General features: G+C 36.2%; 1 protein-coding gene across 1 annotated transcript in view; it reads left to right on the forward strand.

The window, feature by feature from the left end:
* Positions 1–17,935, forward strand: part of AKT3 (AKT serine/threonine kinase 3) — a 158,900-nt gene that overhangs the window by 102,488 nt on the left and 38,477 nt on the right. The window contains exons 6-10 of the mRNA XM_050315210.1: positions 2,290–2,421; positions 6,521–6,586; positions 8,204–8,272; positions 15,251–15,373; positions 17,341–17,469. Of these exons, the coding sequence (XP_050171167.1) occupies positions 2,290–2,421; positions 6,521–6,586; positions 8,204–8,272; positions 15,251–15,373; positions 17,341–17,469 (519 nt within the window). The remainder of the gene's footprint in view (positions 1–2,289; positions 2,422–6,520; positions 6,587–8,203; positions 8,273–15,250; positions 15,374–17,340; positions 17,470–17,935) is intronic.

The following is a 17,935-nucleotide window of genomic DNA, read 5'->3' on the forward strand; positions in this document are numbered from 1 at the left end:
AGGTGTTAAATAGTATGTTGAAGACCTTTTGCAGCTTTGAATTTGCAGGTTGAACACCTAAAAGCTAAGGAATTACAACATTAATGTGGTTCATGGAACTTCAGTTTTACCTCTTACGGGAGCAGATTGCAAACTGACTCTGAGTGAACAGTTGCATAAATCATTTTCACAGTTTGTCTACAGCAAATTCAGATCCACAGTAATAACATCATGCACTTGAGCTTAAAGGAATAAATAACTTCAGGAGGAAATTTGGCCTTTTATTCTTTCTCACAAGCAAATACATTTTGCTGCCCCTATTTGTGATTGCACACAAGGGATACACCCAATACCTCTACCCTTGGAATGTGTGTGAGATATGTAGGCACTGTTAGAAGTACCAGAATTCCCTGGTAGAGATAAGGAAAGCACTAATTCCATTGTGGAAAATACAAGTAGAAGTTTATCTGAAACAACAATATTCAACAAAGCAGCCTGAGGCCACAACTAGTGATAGAATGAGACACTAAGGAGATGAAAGATAAGGCATGATCTTTTTTACACATAACAGGATTAAATATATTTAACTTAGCAAAACTGGGACTTGGAGTATAATTACTCTTTACAAATGTTTTGAGGTATAGTATTCACAAAGGAAGGAAAGTTCTTGATACTGTGGGCCAGTACATTAACAGGAATAAGTGAGTATGGTTTCTCAGAATTTTTAACTGCTTTTCTCAAGGTTCCTGGGTTGCAGCACCACAAAACTCGGTGGTTTTGTGGTGCTGTAACCAAGCCAGTAACACAGCACACTGAAAGATGTGCTGTAGAAACACACAGTGGAACCCAGTGACTGGCCAAAGAAATCCTGCTGGCACAAGGCAACCTTGTGGACTCTCAGTATTGTGGTGTTTTTTCTCTACTTCCTCATCTTTGCATCTACAGCATAGACCATAGAGTTGATACTTCTGAACTGGCTGTGAAATGAACTTGTACAACTAAGATGATTATTGACTCAAACTTTGGGCTCGTGAAAGTGACTAAACTGCTTTGGGATCTGAAATCAGCTGGTCATATTCTTACCACGTGTGACATTCCTGTTGAGTCAGTAAACCTACTAGACTCCAGTTGTCTGTTGGGGGGACCAGCGACTGAATGCACTGTGTTTAACCTCTCTTCCTTTTCAGAGCCAGATTGATTAATGTAAATACCATTTATGTTACTATAATGTAAATACCATTTACATTATTTGCATTACCATGCAAGGTCAATACTGTAACCTGTACAAAAATTTTAAAAAGTCTACTCTAGTGCAAAGGCTATTGTTGAATCTTAGAGGTATAATATTTCGGTAAGGATTGTGTATGTTTCAAAAAAGCCATTAGTGCAGTGTTTGGTGTTATGCAAAACCTACCGATGTGCCATGTTTGTGTGTCCCTGATAATACAGGAGCTGATGAACTTTCTTAAATGTGGAACATTCATGAGGTGCTGGGATAGGCTAAGACTTTGTTCTGTGTGTGCTTTGTAAAAATAAGTGTGTGTAATATACTGTGCGGTACTTGACTTTGGGGAACTATAATAATACTATTGAACAATTTATCCTGGTGGTTTAATGACAACAGTTAGCTACCTTCTTTGCCTCAGTCTTCAATAGCAAGACCAGTGTTCTCTGGGTACCCAGCCCCCTGAGCTGAAAGAATGAATCCTCATAATCCAAGGGGAAATGTTCAGTGGCCTGATACATGCTGTAGTGTGTCCAGAGAGGGACAATGGAGCTGGTGAAGTGTCTAGAGCAAAGTCTTATGAGGGGCAGCTGAGGGAACTGGGATTGTTTAGCTTGGAGAAAAAGAGTCTCAGAGAGGACCTCATTGCTCTCTACAACTACCTGAAAGGAGGTTGTAGCCAGGAGGGGTCGATCTCTTCTCCCAAGTAAGAAGTGATAGGATGAGATAAAATGGCCTCAAGTTGCTCCAGGGGAGGTTTAGATTGGATATTAGGAAAAATTTCTTCACTGAAGGAGTTACAAGCATTGAAACAGGCTGCCCTGGAAAGTGGTGGAGTCACTATCCCTGGAGGTATTTAGAGGACATGGCAGTTAAGTACGTGGTTTAGTGGTAGTGCTGGGTTAACAGTAGGATTTGATGATCCTAAAGATCTTTTTCAACCCAAACAAATCTGTGATTATGAACTTAAATAGAAGTGGACCTATTTTTGTGAACTGTTCTTATTGTGTTGATAACAGCATTTGGTTATATGTTGGAACTGGATAGCATAAGTCTTGCTAATCCTTGTTCTTTGCTCCTTGTAGACAATGAATGATTTTGACTATTTAAAACTACTGGGCAAAGGCACGTTTGGCAAAGTTATCCTGGTCCGAGAGAAGGCTAGTGGCAAATACTATGCTATGAAGATTTTGAAAAAAGAAGTCATTATTGCAAAGGTAAGGAAGGTTATAGTTTTAGTATTGTGTCATTTTAGAGAATGGAATAATCAATATTTAATAGATAAGGTGTATTTGATTTTTGATGGTAACTTAGTTTGTTAGAAGTACGCTTGTATTTTCAGAAAACCAGAATGCAAAAAAATATATGTGTACCCATTTTGCATGTCTTTTTCTGGTATTTTATAAGCTAGAGTGTGCTAAAACAATGAGAGAGTTCACTGGGCAGAAAGATAGTGGAATCCAAGTTTAAGCAAGAAAAAGTGAATTGTAGGGTACAGGAGATACTTTTTTTCTAAGTCAATTACAGATTTATTCAGATAAAAGCATTTAATTTAATTGGCCTGTGCTTTGTTCCTGCCGTGTTATATAAGATTGCTATGTATGGGACTAATGATTCCACTTTTTCAGTTTTTGAAATTTAAGGAAAGTCTGAAGTTGATGTCTGAAGCAGCTGTTTAAACTGGCATTGTCCAGTAACTTGTTAAGTGTTACTAGCCCTTGTGCTTGCTCATGATATCACACAAGTTTAAACTTAGATCATCTACTCTGAGCTTTTTCTAGCAATTCTGAAGTTTTGAATCCCACTTGTGCAGAACAAGTTGAAAGCAAGAAACCTACATGCATTTATCAACATGAGACATAATTAAAAAGAATCCAAATTTTTTAAGTGAGGAGATTTTGAGGGATGTGGATCTGCTGGAATTTTTGAATGCTTGAGGCTAACAATATCAGTAGCCACAAAAACTGGATGTGACTGGAAACTGCTGTGTTTTACATACATTATATTTTAAAATATCCTTCAGAATTTTCTAGTTTTCCCATTGACCTATGAAAACAGAGCTTACAAGAGTTTTGCAGTCTATCTCTATGTTCATTTGTCTGTCACTTTCACATAACTTCTGAATGTGTTGATCAATTTTGATTAAATTTGGTAGAGAAGTAGAAACCTCAGACAGTTGTATTTCCTGGAGTTTCATTAAAACCAGCTCTGTTTTAGGGGGAGAGACTTAAACTTATGTCATCAGCAGTGAAGAGACTGATCTGTGCCCTTAGCAGCTGTGTTGTGTGCACTGGCAGGCTAGCCAGCATGTATATGGCTTGGAGTAACAGGAACAGAGAGTGTCCTTCTTCATAATCAGGACATACAGGAAGAAAAGAGGATATTGCTGCTGAATTCTCCTGATTCTGCATGGGAAGGAGCATCTCAGTGGTCCTCCTTTTAAGACATGGCAACAATTTCTGTGGGCTGTCCTGTGGGTCTCAGAGCCTCCCTGGCTGCTGCGAGCTGTGGTCCAGTCTCCATCCTGACATCCTTACCCAGTGTTCTGCTCACCCCCAGCACCTGAGGGGTCCTCAGGGGAGTCTTAGATCAGACTCCTGTGACACCCTTTTCTGCTGCTGCTCATTTATATCCTTCCAACCTTCAGAGCACTTCAGCTTGTTGCTTAGTATCAATACCATGCAAAACAGATTTTTGACTTTTAGGGTTTTTCCATTTACTTTTCTGACTGTTACCATATCAGGGACTTTTTAGAAGAGTTAAAACTGATTATTTGATAACTTTGTCTCTGGTGAGCAAAAATTCTTGTTCATGGAAGTATGTATAAAGCAAGAGTGATTTTGAATAAATCAGAAATACAACTGATCATTGATTTGTTTACTTGAAAACAGAAAGATAGACTAGAGTGGGCAGAACCTGGCACTCCCTAGAGCAGACCATGTTTTTCTGCCTATTTGTAAACTAGCAAGAAGATTGTGTGAGGAAAGATGTCTTTCATCCTGTGAAGAAAACAGAAGCACCGGATTCTTTGAAATTGACTTCCTCAGAACTGAAATTTTGTTTTGAAGGGAGTCCCCAAAATTTTCCATAGTATGGTTCTATATTGTTAAGAAACTAATGAAAGAATAAAAAATAGGCTTTTTTAGGCTTTTTTTTTTAAACTATACTTAGATCTTCACAAGTGAAGTGGTCATGTTTTTTTCCCTGTTGTCACTAAATACCAGTTTTTCTACTCCTTCCTAAACGAAAAGCGGACTTGAGTTTGAACTTAGCTGTCATTCCCAGTCAGCATGTGACCATGCCATGGGAATTTATCAATGGCGTGTAATTCTGGAGATGAGTGCTAAGGGTATAGTTATTGGGTAGAATTGATCTGCAGTCCCAACTCAGCCTGTAATGTGAGGTAATATACATTCGAGAATCATAGAATGGCTTGCCTTAGAAGGGACCTAAAAGATCATCTAGTTCCAAATCCCCTCCTATGGACAGGGACACCTTCCTCTAGACCAGGTTGCTCATCCAGTGTGGCCTTGAACACTTGCAGGGATGGGGCACCTACAGCTTCTTTGGGCAACCTGTGCCGGTGCCTCACTGCTCTCACAGTAAAGAATTTCTTCCTAACATTTAATCTAAATCTCTACTCTTTTAGTTTAAAACCGTCCCCCCTTGTCCTATTGCTACCTGCTTGTGCAAAAAGTGGCTCTACAGAAGGTCATACCTCTAACAGCATACTGAGGCAGAAAAGTGGTGCATTGACAGCTGTATAGCATCTGCCTAGTTCAGGCTAAATGTGTTGATCCTAAATTTTCATGACAAATTAATATTACACTTACCAGGAAATTGCTGCCAGTGTTACAGGCTCCTGAGGCAATGCCAGAAAAACTGCCCATTGCCAGCTTCTTATGCCACATTTCTGGGGAACTACAGAGGTTTAAAAATAAAAAAAAAACCAAACCTTTAAACTTGCTTTTCTCTTTAAAGTTTCTTTGTTTGTTTGTTTTTCCCCCAGTATGTGGTTGTAGTGTATATACTTAATGTTGCACTGCCATTCAGCTAAATGGCATCATAATTTATTACCACTAACTCTGTTGTTGTTGTTTAACTTCCTATTTTGACAATTTTTAAAGTCTATTTTAAAACTCCTGACATCTGTGTTTACTTTCCAGTTTAATAATACCTTATCTTCAGAGCATAGTCTGATAAGTATGTGTAGTACAATAATGTTATATTGGTATTATTTGTGTCAATAATAACGTGTACTCTGACTAAATATATTTACTTTTGCAGGATTACGGTTGAAATTTGAGTCACACTAGGCTAGTCTTAGTTCTGTGTAATATAAAACTCAGTGGTAGCTTAGCACTACAGAAAATGGCTAAACCAGCCCAGCGGCTCTCAGACTTTTCAGGCCCGGCCCCTGGCAGCCTGGGGAGGGGGATTTACAGCAGGTATTACATGCAGAATTCCATAAAATGGCTGTGTATTCATAATATGAACCCCCTAAGAGCTGTGCTTTCTCCCTAATCTTAGGGAGCTGTTCGTGTTGTAGGGCAGGGTGAGCCTTCTGCCCACCATCCTCATCCCCGCAGACCTGGTGGTATGAGTTGCCACAGCTGTGCCCCTGGGGCCTTGCCCTCACCCCCCAGGCTCCTTTGCCCCCTGCGTGGTGCCCACCCAAGGGGATGGTGAGAGGGGAGAGCCTGTGGATGGAGTAGGGGATAAGAGTGGGTGAGCTTCCCAGGCAGGCAGTTTAGTTTCCTTCTCTCACTTTGGTATGGGGCTTGTTTTAATATTTCTGTTCAGGCTTACAGACAGGAGAGTGTCACTGTCTCTCTCCAGATTGCCTCTTTCCCAAAGTGTGGCTGAAAATGCGTTGGGGGTTGTGTGGACATCTCCCACCTCCTGAGAATGAGGCGAATGTCCTCAGGGAAGGAGGTCAGCCTGGTCAGAGGAGCACTACTTCCTCTACAGGCTCTTAAGGGCAGCCTGGGTGGATAAAAACAAAACCAACACCAAACCAACTGAAAGTTTAAACCAAGAAAAACTGACTCTGTGTAACACTGGCTGGATGAGACTGGGTTTTATATTTGCCTGTCAGTTACTCCGTGTGTATATGTCTTGCAAATTGGTTCAGTCTCTCTACAGATTCATTGTTCAGGTGATTCATACCAGAACTGTGAAGTTGTGATGACTATATTTTTAAGCTGTCAAATACAATATTATAATTTCTTCCTTCCCTGAATCAAGACTTCACTTTAAAACAAGAAAATAAGACAATATCTTAACTCAGACCTACTTCTGCTCTCTGTTTCTCAGGATGAAGTGGCTCATACGCTTACAGAAAGTAGAGTATTGAAAAACACCAGACACCCTTTTTTAACAGTAAGTATTGGGGACTATTTTAAGTACACTGGTAGGTAATTTTCAACTTCCATTATGAACGTATTTTACAAACAAATTTTGAAGTCTTTCTCATGATGATTTGTAAACAAGCAGTAGCTATCTGGTGCCTATGATATCCTTTATCAGGATACGTAACTGAAAGTTCAGAAATAATGTTTCTAATAATTTTGTAAAGCTTAACTTCACTGAAAACATAATTAATTGTAAAATGTAACTGTTGTGTAATTTTTGTATATGAATTCTTCTAAAATAAAAACTATTGATTTCACAGTATAAGTTATTTTTACCAAGAAAACTTAATTAAGAATTCAGCAAAACAATAAAAATAACTATTTGTTCAACATAAGTAGCCCATAGAACCACAAAGCTCAAGTTCTAGCCATACTACCTTTGTCTTCATATGGTTAATAATTAATAGAAGGAAAATACTGAAAAGAAGATGAAAATTTTGAGACTTATGAGAAATTATGATTAAGTTTACAACTGAATTTTTTCCATAGAATTAATTCTGATTCCACTTCTATGAGAATATATTAGAAAATATTTTCATTTATTTCAATATAGGATTAGCATGTTAAATATAATTAGCATTGTTAAGACAGAAATTTTTTTTTTATTATTATTATTAAAATGTCAAAGTATAGCACAGAAGCTTTCCTTTTTAGGAAAACAAACCTTTTAGAAAGCAAAGGATTGCATTTACATTACTTGTCCGAAATATTCTGGGAAATTCAGTTAAGGGAAACGATATCCTGTAATGTTTCTTAAATTAGAGTGTAAAGATAAGCAGGGGTAGCCCTATCTCCAGTCAAATAATGCAATAATGTTAACTGCAGTTGTATCTTTTTATCTTTCTGTTATTCTAAAACAAGTATTTTAATGAGACATGCAGTATTTAAGTCATATGAGTCTCCTTATGCTTCTTACATGTAGTTCTACTGAATTTCCTCTCTCTTTAGGCCAAGTTTCCACCTGTAGATTTTGTATGATATCATTTTTTGCAAACAAAATGAAAGCAACATTGATAAGTCAAAAATTTTAATTAACATCTGTTGCAACTTTAAAATGATTTGTAAATAAATATATTAATTTAACACTCAGTGTTCTTAAATATTCCATAGTATGTGAAACTGGAGAGTCCTTACTTTGGAAATAAAAGCAGACTGGAGGTTAAGATCACTTCTAAAATTTCATGTAAGAGAAATTAAAAAGAATATTATAATTTCTCTCTTCATGACCATTGTAGAAGTGGATATCATAAAATAGGACGAGTGGGAATAGCTGGTACCATGTATGGCAGTAAGAAATGTAGTATAAGACTGTCTGTTTTAGAACCCTTTATTACTTTTATTGTGACAAGCATGATGTTTTCATGTCAGTGGCCATGTGGCAGAGGTGAGGAAAGACTTGAAAGTTTTTGTGTTGATTCATCTCAAGCTCCAGATAGGAGATTACACTTAATTACTCTGAAAGTTCTCACTAAAGTCAGAGTTTTCTACTTAAGAAGATAAAATTAAATTTTGTTACAGTTTAGGTACAAGAAATTGGGTTAATACAAGATGATAATTGGTTTGATTTTGCTGTTTTCTTTGCAAGTCCTTGAAATATTCCTTCCAGACAAAGGATCGTTTGTGTTTTGTTATGGAGTATGTCAATGGAGGAGAGGTAAGTTCAAGAAAGGTGTTCTGCACTTGTAATGGTAATGCTGTCACTGGCTTACACTTTAAAGGTTATCATTTTCTTGCCTTTTTTGCTTTCTGATGTCTTTGAAGGTCTTTTAAAAAAAATTTTGGAACTGTTTTATGTGAAAACCAACGGTTGACATGTTTTATGTCTTTGCTGTCAAAACTACTTCCTATTTTGGAAAAATTAGACTCCTGTATAATGAAAGATAATTTCGTGGTAGCAAAATAATTACAAATAGCTTGCTTATTGGTTTTTTTCCTTAAGCATGTTATAGCAAGCAAAAATAGTTTTGACGAGTCTTACTTTTGTCCTTATATGAAATATATGCTGTCTTTGCTATAGCTATTGCAAATATGTATCGGAAAAGAGTGGAGCATTCATATTTTTCAGTACTTCTATCCCCTTTACTTACTGTGTACTCTGGGAATTTCAGCTGCAACACTGAACTTCTTGGAGTGTTGTTAGCTTTTAAGCCGTTGCTGTCCTCCAGCTGTTTACTAAAGAATGAAATACCAAAAGTGATACCCAACAAATGGAATTAAAGAACTGCAATCTAAGAAGAGGGCTTTTATCTGCCTTTTAGATGCTGTTTGCTGTTCAGATTGTATCTCATTACAACATGAACTAGGGGATTTTCCTCAGTTTGTCTACTATATGCTGCATGATAGTGTTAAAGGACTAAGTGTTTCCACTAGATGTTTTTTTTTTTTTTTTCTTTTATTAGAAAACTGTTTGTTCAGGAATTTCTATGGTATGAAACCATATTTTGCATTATGCTTTTGCTGTTTTCTTCTGCAATAAAACTGTCTTCAGATATAACCCTAATACCTAAAAACCCCCAAAATACCTGTCTTGCACTTGTTGGTCTGGCACTTTTTCAGTCTGAGGCCCATTTGGATCCTGACTTGTTTTTGGCTGTCCTCTACCAACCATGTCTAAATATGGTGCTATTGGGTTCTCATCTGGCAGGATGGCTTATTTGACTCAATATGTATAAACCCAGTTCTGGACATCACAAACATCAAACCAGACGCATAAATCTCCCTCAGCAGTAATGGGATAACAGCCTTCTCTTGGACACTCAGCTGGCTTATTTGACTTTGAACTTATGTCACCAGTGTTGCCTTATAAACTAGCTAATTCTTCATAGTGTTCTCTGTGTGAAACCTTATTGTATTTCTTAATCTCTGGGGATACGCTTTGAAGATACGTTTTTAACATCAGCCTATCATTTAGCTATTAATCTTTTAAAAAGGTACCTTTCTGTCCTATTTCAATGCAAAGCAGAGCACCCAGAGGATGTTTTCAACTCCTTTCTTATGACTGAGGATGCTCTGACATTGTATTTTGATCAGTGCATTTCTCTGCACCATGGGATGGTGCAACTTTGTGGCTACTGCTGCAAGCATCTTGTATCATGGATTTCTCGGTGGCAGTCTGCTTTTGCTTATGGGATTTGAATAATTGCAATGTATTTTTCCAAGACTGGGTCAATTTTTTCCAGGTACGATGCTTCTCTTTGTCAGTCTTGCTCATGTTCTTTGCTGATGGTTCCCTAATTCAGTAAGCTAACTGTAAATTTTTGCCATGGTGGGAAAATAATGCTTTTTGGGGTAGGTAGTTTTCTTTGAAGAAACTCTCTTCATTCGCTTATGTGCTTTTCTTTGACTAGAGAGCTAGAATGTAATTTGGACAAGCTGTCTTTTCTAATAGCAGAATCTTTAATTTTACCAGATTTTCTTTTGAATTACAGACTTCAGTCAGTCTGCTAAGAAAAATAGAGGACTTCATATTTGTAAAAATAGCCTTGTTATTAACTCAGAGCTACCGAAAGTAAGCTGCACAAGGTTTAACCAGCATTTTAACCTATATGATACACAGACCTTTTTCTTTTGCTGCTTCTCTCTACTATTTGGCCTGTGTTCCAGAGAAGTTTCGTTTCCTTAGGATATTTTCTGACTGTTAAAGGTGTTGAAAACTCGTCTTTTAGTTATATCCTTCCAGTGGGAAATTGACTGTGGCTGTACCACGTTGCTTTTGATTCTCTCCAGTGCTGTACTGCCTTCAGTATGTTTCTGTTTAAAATTCCTTTAGATTAAAGATTTCTTTTTAGTTAAGCTGTTGTGACTGAGTCAGTTGGTTGGGAATTTTCATGGGTTATATCTGTCAGGAGCACCATTACCCAAACAGTTCTCCAAATGGAGTTCTTGAAGTTTTGGTACATATTCTTGACTCTTACCTAGATGAAAGCAAGAAGATGTCACAATTTAGGCTTCTGCCCTAGTACAGATAAGTGTGGTCAGTACTAGGAGTCTTCGGTTCCTCTTGCTGTAGCTAGAAAGGAACCAGTCAAGGAAGGGGGTCACTAAATGAAGAAGAAATTGTAAGCAAGAATCTTCTGTATCTATAACAAATCTAGATCTGTGTTAAATTTAATATTCCACTAGAACAGTAAAAAGTTACCTTTGCCTTACTTAGACTATGTAACTTCCAATTAGTTAGGCTCAGTTAATAAGAGAGCATGTTACCATGAAAATGGAACTGCATCAGATTTACTGATCTATGTGTGTGATTTTTTTACAGTGTACAAAGTATTACAGTGAAGAATTCTCTTATGACTTCCTCTTTCTAAAGCAAAGCATATTATGTACATAAATACAGTAAAGGAAAACATTAGAGGATTTTTTTCAAGTGGATTATTCAGATGGAAATATGTTTTCCTTATACTGACAACTTTTTTTCGTAGAATCACAGAATATGCCAAGTTGGAAGGGACCCACAAGGATCATAAAGTCCTGCTTAAGACCCAGTCTTGAAATAATTGTGGGCTGAAAGCTATATTTTTTCCTTATTTAGTTTTTCTGTTGGACTCTGTGGATAAAATGTTTACCAATGTCTATTGATCATAAACTAAATTGTAGTATAGAGCTATAGAGGGATTCTTCTGCCATTGTGGTTACTTCTCAGTACCTTTGTTATATTGAAGAAATTACATTAAAATAACCTTAATATATTGAAAATTGATTTGGGGTAAAAATATTAATCTGGCTTATCTGAAATGACCAAATGGCTCTTTATTATTGGGGAATAATTTTGGAGTGTACGTTTCCCATTTTTTCTTTCAAGTATTTTGTTTTAAATGTTGAGAAGCATTTAGAAATGAAATCTATTCTATACATTACTCTGCAGAGTACACTGATTCAGCTGACTAATAAGTTGATTAACTTCCTTGCTCTGCATTTTCAGGATAATTCCAGATACCATACCTTGTAACAAACTTAATTGGTAATTATGTGTATAATAAATTTAGACTCTAAAATTTGTTCAGATGGTTTCTTCACTCAGAGAATTCTGAATCTCTGTTCCTCTTGGCATTTTTTTCCAGAGCTCTCACTTCAATTCATTAGGCAGGAGAGAACTAAATGGTTTGTTGTAATTGAACAAGTGCTATTACTGTCTATAAAGAAAAAGGCAGAGGATGTACAAACTACCTAACAAAAAACAAGTAAATGAGAGAATGTTCCTTAGCCTAAAATTATGATAGTCCAAGATAAGGGTGCTGTATTTCCTCGGGTATTGAATGTACCTAGAAGCAGTATAAAGTCTGAAACAATAAAAAAATAATCAAAATTTCAAGGCTGCCTCTGCAAGTACTTTGCAAAATCAACAGTCAAATATAAGATGCAGAGTTAAGTAAACTCAATACAAGAGTAGGAGCCAGACATACAACTTAGAATATGCCAAGTAAGTCACTAGCATGTGTAGAAGTTTAACATCTCAATTGGTACAAGGTTATGTCTTTTATATATTCGGCATGCTTGGATCTGCAGCTGAATATGCTTTTATGTTTGAACTTTGTTAAAATCTTTCCTTTAAATTTTTTTATTAGGAAAAAAAAATCCATGGCAACATTGTTGTTCAGTTTTTAAAGGCATACCAGGAAATTTGTAGCTCCAGTCCTCACTGTAACAATCACACCCTCGTGTATGCCATAAAAATGTTATGTGCAAAATGGCTTTCTTTGTGCCAAACCTATTTCTCTTGCAATTCCAATTACTTTATAGCACATATTTAATAACTGTAAGTCAATAAATAGTGCAAATGTTGGAAATCTTTTTTATAACCTTCAATCAACTTTCTTCTCTTCCTTCTCTGACTTCATAAACATAATCTTCCAGTCCTGACAATTGTAAATAGAACATGGTGGCAGAATTATTCCAAAATACTGAACCAACTAAATAATTAGCTGAAAATAATGATGTAATCTCCCTGCTCTCCCTATTATAATTTTAGAATCTGCTTTAGTGTCTTTAGTATATATCTGAGTGTATAAATGGACTTGTAAACCTGCATTTTATATCTAAATGGACGTTCTTCATTCAGAACTAGATGTATGGTTTGGTGACAACTCTGTTAGATGCTAAAATAATATGAAGAAGAGTGACTGTAGTGTCACGTATATATTAAAATAAACTGACTCAGGAACTCATAGTTTCTTTGGCAATCACAGAACTGGTTTTAGTTGTTTCTAGCTGGTGATTTTACTTTGAAGTTAGTATTTTTAGTTAAAATAAATAGTTTTGTTGGAAATAAACACTAAAGAAAAATAATTTTTACGATGTTACCTTGTCAGGTTATGAAATCTCAGATTTTAATTGCGACACTTTAAATGGAAATTAATACAACTGTGTTGCTGACAAGTATCCTGAAGTTTTAGAATTTTCTAAGACTGCTGCTCAACTACTGGATTAGTCTATTTCATAGAGAAAATTGCAATAATCCTTTAGCATAGATATGAATGTAGGGCTAACAGGAAGTTATAAATTTTTGGAATGTGTTGACCTTTTTTTTAATTACTTTTAATCCATCAAAATAAATAAAACTCTTAAAAATGAGTAGTATTAGGCCATTATTTATGAAAGAGATCACAAATCAGACATACCTGCATAACTTGCATACATTTTATATTTTTCTTTGTTTGGATTAAGTTCTACTTAGCAGTATCTCTTATTTAAATATTGCAAAAATATGTGAAAAAAACCACGCAAATTGGGAAATTTGTTTGTTCTTTTCCAAATTTTGTAATATGTGAGGGACATCATGAAGTCAGACTTAGTTGCTTAATCTGAATGGGTCTTGTGTTGGCATTGGCTGTTAAGCAGGCGTCAGTCCAGAGAGTAAGTTACTACGGGGAGGGCTGATGTCACCATGAGGGATTGGTGCTTAAACAGGGAAATGAGCAATAGGAGCAGTAGACATATCTACAGAACAATGATCCTCCTCATCATGCAGGTATGCCATTTTTATACAGGATGTCTTGACATCTGGAAAAGAAATTGAAAGGGGAATCCAGATACAATGAACAAAAATGGAATACTTTCTTTAAATCATAGTGCAGTTTCTGTTCTCTGTGAAGTCTCTGCTCATACAGATATATGCTGCCAAAAGGCTTTGTTTACTGGAAGGTTTGTTTAGGTTAAGAATAAGGTGATACACCTATTATGAATTACAGCTGTCAGGACAGAAGCTGAATTCTAGTTCATAGCAGTGACTGTTTATGTTTTGAAAAGTCACAGAATCATCAAGGGTGGAAGAGACCTGCAAGATCACTTAGTCCAACCATCAACCCAGTTCCACCGTAACCACCCCTAAACCATATCCCCAAGTGCCGCATCCAGAAGTCTACCTGCTGAAAATAGTTGCAGTAGTTCCTACACTGTTCTGTGCCACATGAATAGTGCATATTTTCTACAGGCATAAAGTAGGTTGTCATAAGGATGGATTAAGCACATCGGTTTTTTTCCGTTGGTTAGCTTTTGAGTTGTTTTACCTACCTTGCCATTTCAGAATCTCATCTACTTGATTCTTTTAGCAGTGAAAATAAAAAAAGCTGCATTGTTGTTATGAATTTCACTGTCTATGTCTGATATATAAATGGTAACATTTTCTGTATTTCTGTTTTGTAGATTGTTAGCTCCTGTGGTAAACTCAAAAACATTGTGACATGGTCCGTTTGGTTTTTAAGCAGAATACAGAAATATACTCACTAATCTTTGCTGGAGGACTTACCCAGACTTTCTTAATACAGTGAATGAAACTTGCCATTTTGGAGAACATTTGGGTTAAATAGGCAATTGTGATTTTTTAGATGTTGTTCCAAGGTCTGAGGGTGATGTTTTATCCAGTAAGATGCTGACAACATTACAGAGCTTCACCTCACACTTTTTCATTGCAGCTGAAATTACTGAAAATATGTAATGATTAGTATTTTTCACTGGAAGTCTTCAGCTGAAAAAGTGTCTGTGAAGTGCTGTTACTTATAAAGTATTAAAGAAGAGACAAAACCAGCAAAGAAATGTTTACACTGTAGCAAAGAAATACACTAAATACATAAATTTGTTTTTATAAGCTCTAAACAGTTATTTTCTTTTTTTTAAGTGACTGTGATATTGCTAGCAGTGTGAATGTGCTGTTTTTGTAAAATGTCCTGTTCACCTGTTCAGTCCAAGTCTGCTGAAGAACTAGACTTTTTTCAGTTCAAAGAAAAGTTACTAAAATACTGAAAAACATAAAGCAGAACCAGAATCTAGGTATTTTAGTGGTATCTCCCAGTGGCTTAAAGCAAAATTTCGAGGAAGTGGTAGAGGTAGAAGTACAGAATGTCGCTGTTGCATACTTTTTTTTTTTTCCCTCTGGTAACTGAAGGTTAAATGAGTAGCAAGCAGAATGCCTTAAACAAGATTGGTATATTGATTAAAACGCTGATTTAACAGCTCGCTTTCTCCCTTTGGAAACCTGGAAAAGATAAGCCAGCTGCTGTCTAAGAGTGCTGAGTGTCCACTGAGAGTACACTATCTATCATCACAATATGGTGATGAGAGGTGTTTTATGTTTGTGTTAATTTCCCCCACTAAATCAGTAATTATTACAATCCTGTCCCTGCTGTTTACCCTGCAGCTGTTTTTCCATTTGTCGAGAGAGCGGGTGTTCTCAGAGGACCGCACACGCTTCTATGGTGCAGAAATTGTCTCTGCCCTGGACTATCTGCATTCTGGGAAGATTGTGTACCGTGATCTCAAGGTAAAAAAAAGAAAGGAAAAAAGTAATCACATTTTTGTTTTTGCAGAGACTATGGGGACAAACACAAAGTAATTATAAAGTTGCACTATTCAGAGTTAATGGGAAAAAAACACATCTGTGTTCAGTTTTAAGTTCTGTGTGTGCTGGAGGAAGTCGTTTGATACAGTAATCTCTAGATGGGTACATTCCCTGACTTTAACTTGATTAAAAAATGAAACAGCATCCTGTAATAACAACATTTGAAGGAGATTTAAACTTCTGATCCTCATCCTCCCCACCTCCTATTACTTATAACTTTACTTGGATTTCAACACAAGTCTCAAATACAATTGTCAGTGTCCTCAAATAAGGGAAATGGTGAATTGGAACAATGTGACTGCATTCTGTTTTTCTCAGCAGAGGTATGTTTTTGTGTGATGTGAAGGCATTCAAAACAGTTCAGAATACTTTAATAGGAAAAGAATTTCAGCATTAATTTCAAAATTATTTTGTCTTTTGTATCTTGGGAAAAATTCATATTATTGGAATGTAGTTTGCCTTAGATTTGCCTACATATACAGTTGTTTATCCTCTGTTGCCTGGCACTCTGTTGCTCCTGGTACTCTGTGTCACAGTATGACCGTGTTCTATGAAAAATAACTTCAGTTTTCAACAGGAACCTTTTCTAACTTATGTAGGAGAAATCTCTAAATTCAATGATAAGACTGTTATATTTCTGTGTCAAACCTTTAATTTCATGTACAGGAAATTAGGCTTTGCCTTTGTACATGCACACTAGTGGAATTCATTCATAGAATCCTTTGTACAGGAACTGAGGAGAAGGAGGCAATGGTAGGCAAATTCTGCTCAGGGAGGCAGACAGAAAACAAAATATGGGGTTACCTGTAGCAGAATCTGTCGTACTAACAGAAAATGCTGTGACATCTTGGGAAAATATGGAATTCTCCAGTCAAAGAAATGATAGGTGAATTTTTATTTAAATTCTAAATAATAAGGAAAGAGAAATTTGATGTCATTACTCTCCTATTTCTGGTGTCATCTACTTTAGTTTTCTTTGTATGACACTTTCAACACAAAATCTTTACCTTTGAATAATATTTCAGGCTTTATGCAGGCTTAGAAAGACAGGGCTATGATTGTTCTACGTTGGTATTTTCACTACGTACCTTGTAATTTGAAAAAAACCCAAAAATGTTTTTTGTTTAGAAAAGTTGTTCAGAATACATTTTCCTTTGTTTCAGTTCTATCTATATTTTATGTACTGCTAATTAAAAACTTCTGGGGAAGCGATATTAGCCATTTCACATTTCAAAGCAAGAATTGTGTATTTTGAAAGCAGTGCAAAGCATGCAGAAGTACATATTGAGAACTTCAGAAGTGTCCTTTGCAAGTAGACAAAGAGGAATTTACCTCAGGGTTTTTGGGTTTTTTATCAGTAGCTGCCTTATCCCCACTTCTGTCTGTTCTTGAAAAGGTTGTGGAAGATGGAGGTATTTTAAGGATTTATGGATATATGCTATTTAATGACAGTACAGTAAGTAAAATGTATCTTGATAAGTGAAAGTCATATTAGAGCAAAGGAAACCTATGAAGTCTTACCAAATGACAGCCATGATTGCAACCTTGAATTGTTTGATTGCGTCTTCAGAATATTTAGAAAATTATTTTCCTTTTGTTCTGTGGAAGATGCACCAAATTTGTAAAACTTCAGAATGAAGGGTCATGCTCTGATTGACCTGAGATTTGCTATTGTAAACTGTATTAAAGTGTTAGCTAATTATTTAACTTGTATGACAGTAAACACTGTTAAGTGCTGTAATATAATAGATGCTGTAATTCTTTTTAAAATTAAAATTAAATTACATTCTGTTGTAAGGATAACTCTATCTTTTTTACAAAATTGGTGTAATACATCAACCTGTCCTGTTAAGAAATACTAAGGGAACATTTTTCTCCCCAATACACAGTTAGAAAATCTAATGTTGGATAAAGATGGACACATAAAAATTACAGATTTTGGACTTTGCAAAGAAGGAATCACAGATGCAGCAACTATGAAAACATTCTGTGGTACTCCAGAATACCTGGCACCCGAGGTATGATTTAGAATATATTCTTATAATACAGTACAAAACGTTTCTTTTCCATTTAACTTTAGACTGACAGTTTGCCTGATTAGTGCTATACAGTTGTTGCTGAGAATGGAATGTGCTGCTGTTCTTTGAGGTGATTGTATGCATATTGATGCTTTGCTTTGTAGTGTTTAAAAAGGCTTCTAATGTGCACTTTCCTTCTCATGTTTGCCTTCCTCTGTTAAAGTTTTTATCTTCCAATGATTTCTTCAAAAATAATTTTCCATCTGTCTGTCACTTGGAACATATGATCCTGCCTAACTGAGCTGTACAGCTAGCATTTATATAGCCTCAGTGGAGGCGAGGGAAAATAGGAAGGTACTGAGTTTGGGTTTTATTCGAACTCCCCAGGTTGCAGGAAAAGGGAGTTGAGATTTTAGATATTTCTGCTTAAAACAGTTCAGTGTATCAGCCTGAGAACTGATTGAGG

Source organism: Myiozetetes cayanensis, unplaced genomic scaffold (genome assembly GCF_022539395.1).
Source record: "Myiozetetes cayanensis isolate MyiCay16 unplaced genomic scaffold, myiCay2020 scf2-11, whole genome shotgun sequence".
Lineage (NCBI taxonomy): Eukaryota > Metazoa > Chordata > Aves > Passeriformes > Tyrannidae > Myiozetetes > Myiozetetes cayanensis.